Here is an 8,905-nt window from a genome sequence, read left to right as displayed (position 1 = left end):
CTCACCACTACTTAACACATACCTATTCATTACGCACTTGACATTTCCACAATTATTTAACTGCATGCTTACGGTCATTATCATGGATATTTAGGAAACCTTGATCTTTTATTTTTGTTTCAGAATGGATAACATGAATTCACCCTTATTTATAAACATGATTGGGTCATAGGTCAAATTTGATCGATAGTGTAGGAAATCTAGAGCTTTTATTTCTGTTTCAGAATGGATATCATGAATTCACCCTTATATGTAATCATGATTTGTATCATACACCAATTTTGATCTCTAATTTTGTAATATCTTATTTGGTCTTATAGGCCATTTTGGCCTCTTAAAAGGCGTTAATATATCTTTCTTTCTTTCTTTCTCTCTCTCTCTCTCAATGTAATGGAATCCAAATTCAGAATTCATAAATATAAGGGCTCTTACATTCCCTCCTTAATCTGACATCCCCCCCTTATAGTTGAATCTGTAAGATTGGCTTTGTTTTATATTTGAACTATGTGGAATAATCTGAAACAAAAACATTTTGCAAGTGGCATAAAAGGAGATCCATATTTTCTCATTGATTCCATGCTGACTACTAATCTGTTGTATAAATGCGTAATTCTGGACAGATTTCACACAAAATATTCCATACAGATTGACTACCATTAAAAACTTCAGAAGACAAATATGAATGTGCGTGCAGGTATGTGTATTTGTATGTATGTATGTGTACATAGAACTTCATATGATAAATCAGGGGAAAAAAAAATCTACCATTTTGTTTTGTCACAAATCAGGATCTGGCGAAGAATTAGACAAAGAAAAAGGGTGTTTAGGGACTTGGGCACTTTGCTTTTTGATAGCCTTCTCCACAGCTTGTTGGAGGGCATCTCTGCCGCCGACGAGAAGCCGAGCTATAATCTCAGGATCTTGTTCGAATCTCGCATCTTCGAATTCTTTCCTTGAACTAGCTCTCAACACATCTCTCCAAAGGACACCTTTCTCATTAGGCCACAAGAAGAATCGTGAGGCACGAAGGATATCTCTGTAGAGAGAGAGGGCTTCCCTTCTGGTACTTGTCAAGCGATGCCGCCGAGCTTCATCGTCATCATCGGGTTTCTTGCTGCGCCCAGAGACCACATGCTTGTCAAGCAGCTCTTCTAAATTGTCTGGTCCACTGTGAAGAGACAGAGGGCGCCTCTGATCTCTGATGATGATGATGGAACCAGAGTAGCCATGGATCCTTCTACAACAACAATATACTCTTACTCTGTTCATCTCATCTCTGTGCTACCTATGATTGATTATCTCTGCACATATATCTTAAATACCCCTGAGTTTTCCTTTATTCTATACAAGATGCCCCTGAGTTTTCCTTTATTCTATACAAGATGCCCCTAAGTTTCTCATTGTTTCCTTGAAACCACCCACCTATCAAGTCGTTGACCGATTTGTGTTGTATGTGCACTATTCGATTCATTCCCTCCCCCTCCGCTCTCTCTAGGATTGATGATGATGGGAATTTCAGGGAGATACGGAAAAGGTTGGGGCCATTTCGGAGAAATCAAGAGAAGCTCAAGTATCTCAGAGATGACAGTTGTGTGTGTGCATGTATGTATATATGAATGTATGCATGTGTTTATGTGTATGTATGTGTATATATGAATGTATGCATGTGTTTATGTGTGTGTATGTATGTATGTATATGTGTGTGTGTGTGTATGTGTATATACAAATGTATGCATGTGTTTATGTGTGTGTATGTATGTATATGTGTGTGTGTGTGTGTGTGTATGTATGTATGTGTGTGCGTGTGCGTGTGTGTGTACGTATGTGTATATATGAATGTATGCATGTGTTTATGTGTGTGTGTGTATGTATGTGTATATATGAATGTATGCATGTGTGAATGTATGTATGTATGTGTATGATTGCATGATTGTATGTATGTATGTATGTATGTATGTATGTATGTATGTATGTATGTATGTATGTACATGCATGTGGAAAATTGAATATAGAACTCATTTACAACGCAATACATATATGTGTGCAAATATATCTATCGATGCGTTCATATTTCGACCTTAAAAGACAAAGTTTGGAGTTGTTTACATGATATATTAACCAGAAGATCATGCTTTATTACTTTATATTTCCAATCATAAATCTTTGTTGGGAAAAGCAAAACAGACTACACATCTCCAACAAAACTTTAAAAAACGATGAATTGTAAGCCTTTATGTGTGTGTATGTGTATGTATATATGCATGTAGCTACAAAGTAATGTCCATACATGTAAGTCTATATGTGTAAACATGTCTAAACAAAAATTGTATGCAATGTGTATGTATACACTTCAACAGAAATAAAGTCTATATGTGTGCAATTGGATATAAGCTTTGTTTATAGACATTGGCATATAACACTCAAAAGTTCCCTTCTTGGCATAAATTTTCTCTTTATTCCAATGCACAATGCAAATTGTAGACATAAACAGCAAGACTCACATTTTACTATATGTTACTCGACTAGCTTACAATCAGTCCAAATAAGTTTTGGAAAGGTTTATTTCAAATGTGCGTGGAGCAACACAGTTATAAGCTTTTCCTAATGGTCCATCAAACATTTGGAGTTGATGATTGTCATACAAAGGCACATTTAACTTTCCAATCAATATTGTGAAATGCACATAAGAGATCAAAACCAGCCTAATTAGCTTCTACTTCTTACTCAATTTATAGTTGATACAAAGGTACCCATTTGGGTTGGCTTAGCTAAAAAGGGTGGCACAAAGGAACACATGCACACCACAATTATTTTTTGTATCCTTCCACCAATGGATAACTGAAACCTTAAACTTCATATTATATGATAAAATATGGAACAGACTTCACATAACAATTCCACATTTTCAGTTGACCAGGTAATTCAAAATTAAAGTTTGACAAGATAAACCACCAAAATTTCCATTCCAATTTATAATATTAGCAATTATGATTGTTACAAGAGTTTTGACACAATCTCCATGAGATCCACCAACCTCCACCTTAAAAAAGCATGTGATGTTTTGTCTTCTCTTTTGGCCTGCCCTATGTGCATGAGGCCTTACAAGCAATTGATTAGTTCGATATGTAATAGAAGCTGGTACAAAACAATCACATTAACCTCATCTTTGCCGAGGGTAGCCACTGAAACAGAACTTCAGGATGCTGAGAACTCTAGGAGGCAAGAGAAAAACCATAGCAAAAGCAGATTCAATGTTTGTAAATCATTAAGAGCAAGGGCAGACGTACACCAAAAGTAATCGCTCGAAAACACCATATATATTGATTATCTCTCAAATGGCATCAGTTAACATAATCCAATATCTGTTGTAGGCACCATAGCATTACTCATTCTATTGATTGATTATGTTCTCATTTGAATCGTCATATCAAAGCAAGGAGTCTCTTCGCTGGCTTCTTGCATTTCTTTCATCACTAATTCGCATGATGAATGCACTTCAACTATGTTTCCGAGGATTGAAAATTGCAGAGGTAGCAATAGTAGCTGTCCTCTCTCACTGAAAAATCCCAAGGCTGTTAGCTTGAATAGCAGGATACTCCGAGGCTTGAAAAAAACGGCAGAAAATTTCCAATATCATATGCCAGAAAATTGGAAGAGGCTGAAATGGTTGGTCACTCTCACACCAGAAAGATGGTGATCAGCTTTGCTGATCTTACTGCCTTTAACTTGGGGTGAAAAGTCGGGCATATAATTCTCTACTTGTTTTAAGGCACACTCGGAGTCAAGAAAAATAGCTACCGATGATGCAGCTATTATATATAGTTTGGCTTTGACTTCTTTGTGGCCCTCAGGTAGTGTGTGGATCACCAGCTTAAAATATTTCTGAGAAAAACAATACTGCATCAGTATAATCGAGCTCAACCAGAAAAATAAAACCAGAAATCTATCAACTCATCATATATTATATGGAAAAACACCAAAAAACCTTTCTAATTGTTGGATACTTATCAAAATATACCCACAGTTCAAAATTTAGCACAACGGAATAGGCAATCTAGTTATTTTTGAAAACTTGGGGGTATTTTGGCAAATACCCAGCAAGTTAGCGGTATTTTGGTGCCCTAAATGGATTTTATAGCAATCACCTGCTTTGACAGCAACAAAGAGGGTTTATCAATCCGGAACAACATACGGCAACGCATGGATACCAACTGACGGCAAATATACAACTTCAGCCCACACCTCCGGCACCTCACCTTCTTCTATGTTTTTCTTCTGATTCAATGGTTTACAAAGAGATAGCCATTCCTCATCATCAATTGCAGACCACACCTTCTCGGTGTTCGTAGCTTGTGCTTCTTGCCTTATTAATTCATCTTCAACTTGAGAAGTTGGTTTAATAGATACTAGATCATATGATGCAGTACTACCGTTACTTGCCGCCCTTGCTGGAGGGGGTATTAAGGAAAGATGATTACCCACTTTACCATCAGGTTCATTCCCCCTATGTGCAATCAGCAACCCATCTGGGAACACTGTATCTCTAGAAATATCAGTTTGTTTTCTTGGAATAGTGATGGTTTCATGTGCAGCCGCTGAAGTGGTTGTGTTTGCATCAGATGATGGCCTTCCATTTGTCGACCTAATCCCCTCATCAATGCCTCCATGTTGAGTTCTTTTTGATCGCTTGTCTTTATCTGACAAAGCACAAGCATCATAGACCCATCAAATGTTAAATAGGTGGGTAATGATGCAAAGCCTTCCTTTCTTTGGCTGATGTAGTTCTTGGAGAAGTGGAGGAACAAATATAATTTTTCCTTACCACGATGTGAGCTGTCACCATTTGTTTCATTGTCTCTCCTCCTCTTCTTCTTTTTGTCCTTTTTGTCCTTATCTTTGTGCTTGTGCTTATCTTTCTGCATTCTCTTACAATATTGCAAAAAGTTAGAACACTTTGCATATGTCAGTTGATGGTGAAAACTACTGAGATACTATTTGGGATACCTTGTAATTTTAAAAGACAGTCTAACACACAGAATTCAAAGTTTACAGTAAAAATATCAACAAAACTTTGGCTTGAAATCTAAATCCTACATGATAACTAACCACAGATTTCAAGTTACATAAATGAAGAAAATATCAGTATCCAAGAACAACATTAGTGGACAATATAGGTGCAGTGAATATCATTAGCAAATGTCCATTGATTTGCACTGACTTGACACTCAGCAAGCAGTAAGTGTCAAATGAGCATATAGTATTTCATCGTCGTAGCTCATTGTTCTATGACACTCCCACAAGTTCATATTTTGGTACACTCCCCCACAGAAGGCAGACACATGAGCAGACCTCCGATGAATATCATCAGTAAGAGAACCTTTCATGTCAATACATCTAATCCTATTAACAACAGAACACTCGGCATAAAATTCTAAGTTCTAGTCACAGCAGAATTGGGATTACCAGAACTGACTCCACATGGGATGAGTGTGCCTGTCTACATATCTGAAGAGAGAGAAAGTGAGTGTGGAGGTGTCGTTTAATGACTAGAGAACCAAAGCCAACCAAATAACCCCAGAAGTTTCAGCATTATAATGATAATAAAAGATACAAGAATGATTAAATCATGCCCCTATAAGAAGATAAAAGCATACAGACATCAGTATTTGCTAAATTAATTCTACAGAAGAAGTTAATCCAAATGAACTACTCAGAACACAAAAGATGTAAATCAAGTTTATCTGCACCTCAATAACAAGAATGCAGCATGGTATCTGGAATAAGAAAATTACTCTTCACAAATGGAATCACACGTCAACATTCCTTTCAGTTTGAATACATTTTTAGTTTTCATATTCAGCTTTCCACACGAATATACTGCTTCTCACTTCCTTTAACAGTTGACAGATTTACATAGCATCACGATAAAAATGGAACCTCACTTTTTGTACTCTAACGCTGTCAAATGCCTAACTTTTATCCATTTTCTGCAGAGGGTCCAATTTTGCCTAAATAAACAACTCTCAAGCCAATATTGCCCTGTAAGCAAAACCTCAAGAGTTCAACTCTCACCCACATCCTCGGTTTCCAGAATGATCCCAAATTTAACCTGATGACACATCCAAAGCTTACACTGTTCAAGGCTTTATTTACATATACCCAAACACTGACAAGCATGCAAAGGATTTGTTTGGAAGCAATGATACAATTAGCAGGGATCAACAGAAACAGCTAGAACTTGCGAAACATTGGTCATTAAGACGTAACAAGCCGTGATGCCGAAATCATCCATCACTCAAAATGTCAAAAGAAACATTGCTAGCGCATGCCCTGTCTTTGATGCAACAATTGCATATTAGAATCAACACGGATCATAAACCTTCAGTGAATAACCCGATTTCATCTGCATAATGACTATGTCACCCATTACTAAAGAATACCAAAGGAAATATTTGCATGCCATACAACACCTTTGATGCATACTTAACTAGGATCACAAACCATTAGTGATAAACTTAGCTACACATGAGTTTTCTTCTGCACTATCCATATCTATTTACAGAGTAATTCTCCACATAATACTAACTTTCACCATCAAACCACATTGCTGCAGTAAGTGGTCAATGAAAAAAAGCAGTGATCAAACAACAAGCTTTTCCAAAGTATCTGTTGCTATTTTTCACATAACATGCCACTATGATTAGCCTTTGATGATAACCTTAGCACTCATGATGGGCATTCCAGAATACCATTTCATATCTACTTACATGCTATTATGCTGCTTAAAGGCATATTCTCACCATCAATGCATCACATGATAGTGAATCTGATATGCATTGCAGCAAAATGTCCAAAGCAATGATACAGTCATGCAGTAATAAAAATGGTGAGAATTTATAAAGCATCAGTCTGCTTTATTCATCTCACAAGGATACCGAGGCAATGTTGATATAGCATACCACATTCAAGATGCACTGGTCCAATAGATGGATATCACAGACCTCAACAAGAATGCAGTATAGTGACGATCAAAACCTTTGGTGATTGCCCTAGTTTATCTGTATATGACCCTTCACTGGTCACAGTGCGCAAAGAAAACTCAAAAGCAACAATAACATGGTATACCACATCTGTACGTGGATGCAAAAAATGGGATATTAAAACAAAAATGTCGTATCAGGATTGCAGCCCTTAGTGATTTGTGCCATGACTATTTCATCCATCACTCAAAGAATATCAAAGGCAATACAGGCATGGCATATAATACCATGTGCTATGGACATCGACAAAAAAAACATATACAATCAGGATGACAAAACATTTGGTAATTTGCATCATGACTACACCATTGTAATCGAAAAGGAAATATTGACATTGACATGGCATATCATATCTATGATGCATTGATGCAACAATGGGGTATCAAAACAAAAACAAATGAGATTAGGTTTACAAATTTTCATAATAGTAAGAAAAACATTGACGTGACAGATCATGTCTAGGATGTGCATGCCAATCATCGTTTCACATGGAGAATATCAAAAGAAAAACTGTATATGATTAGGCGGATCTAAGCCTTTCATGATGACTACACTTTTGCCTAAAGACTATCAAAGACAACATCGGCATGGTATAGCTACATGATATGATGATGCAATCATAGGACATAGAAAGATCTAAGCCTTTCACGCCAACTCTCGTTCCACGGCATGCATACAACAACTAGGATGTGTTAATGTAACCATTGGACATCAAAAGAAAAGAACATACGTGAAAGGAAGGATCCAAAACCTTTAGCCATAAAACCTGGTCATTAGGAAGCATGCCAAAGGCAGCATTTGACATGGCATACCACATCTAGTATGTGTGGATATGTGCGATTTTAGGAGGAATATTCAACCTTCCTGATTAAACCCTAGTTTCAGAATGAAGAATGTATCAAAATCGAACATCAACATGGCCTACAACATCTATATGATGCGGCAATGCAGCCATTTGATACATAAAACAAGGACATGTACGTGAATAGGAAGGGTTGCAAACCTTTGGAGATGACACTAGTTCGATCACATGAGGCTTCTTCTCATATCCCGGGGGCGGGTATGGATAGCAACGAGACATAGTCTGATAACTCTTTCCTTGGATATTCCTCTTTCAGCCCGATTGATACTCCAACAAACCATGTCAATACATCCAACCTTCTTCTCTTTTGCTGTTTCTGTATATATAGATATATATATATATCCACGTTCTCGAGACCCTTCTCTCCCCCTACATCTGCATATCAATGGTGCCCCTCTTCCCTCTTTCTTGAAGCTATACAAAGTAGTTCAAAGTTGAAACCCAAGGTTTTCTCACGATGATCTTTTGGTCCAAAGGTTTTTTCTTTTTTTGCTTTTTTTCTGGTCCAATGTGGAGAGCCCAAAAACAAAACAACCCTACCTCAGGGTCACCTGCGACTCTGTTTTCTTTGAACGTATAAGGGTTTTCAAGAGCAGGCGATGAGCTTAAGGCTTCGCAGACCTTGTGATCAATCTGCGCGATTTTAAGATGCAATACAGAGCTTCCTGTGCTGCAATGGTAAGGGTGGGGGAGTTAGGGTTTCCCGGGAAATGGTGATGGAGCAAGCGATGGGGGGAGGGGGGGGGGATGTATTACTCAAGGGGTTTAGGGTTAGGGTTAGGGTTAGGGTTAGGGAGTCCTTGCTCTGTGCATGAAAAAAGAAGAAAGGCAACAGCTTGTCCCCTGCTCTCTGTTCCACATGAGAAGGAAAAAAACCATGGAAATGGGGGGCCTGCTCTGTTTTTATACTCTCTCTCTCCTCTCTCTCTCTCTCTCTCTCTCTCTCTCTCTACACTCTCTCTCTCTCTCTCCTCTCTCTCTCTCCTGTTTTCCATTTCATCAA

At 37.8% G+C, this 8,905-nt stretch overlaps 2 protein-coding genes across 2 annotated transcripts; both read right to left on the bottom strand.

The window, feature by feature from the left end:
• Window positions 1-539: 539 nt before the first annotated feature.
• On the bottom strand, window positions 540-1,273 carry LOC147847291 (uncharacterized). The gene has a single exon (XM_087339351.1). The coding sequence runs from the start codon at window positions 1,267-1,269 to the stop codon at window positions 778-780; it is 492 nt and encodes a 163-aa protein (XP_087195477.1). The 5' UTR covers window positions 1,270-1,273; the 3' UTR covers window positions 540-777.
• Window positions 1,274-3,856: 2,583 nt separating this feature from the next.
• LOC147847290 (uncharacterized) lies at window positions 3,857-8,370 on the bottom strand. The gene is made up of 4 exons (XM_087339352.1): window positions 8,044-8,370; window positions 4,823-4,916; window positions 4,146-4,697; window positions 3,857-3,882 (listed from the first exon to the last, which is right to left on the bottom strand). The coding sequence occupies exons 1-3, from the start codon at window positions 8,119-8,121 to the stop codon at window positions 4,174-4,176; spliced, it is 696 nt and encodes a 231-aa protein (XP_087195478.1). The 5' UTR covers window positions 8,122-8,370; the 3' UTR covers window positions 3,857-3,882; window positions 4,146-4,173.
• Between the last annotated feature and the right edge of the window lie 535 nt (window positions 8,371-8,905).

This window comes from Azolla caroliniana, unplaced genomic scaffold, assembly GCF_043228905.1.
Source record: "Azolla caroliniana isolate FFs.n. ecotype wild unplaced genomic scaffold, voAzoCaro1.0.p SCAF_1241, whole genome shotgun sequence".
Lineage (NCBI taxonomy): Eukaryota > Viridiplantae > Streptophyta > Polypodiopsida > Salviniales > Salviniaceae > Azolla > Azolla caroliniana.
This window is presented reverse-complemented; position numbering and strand designations above follow the sequence as displayed.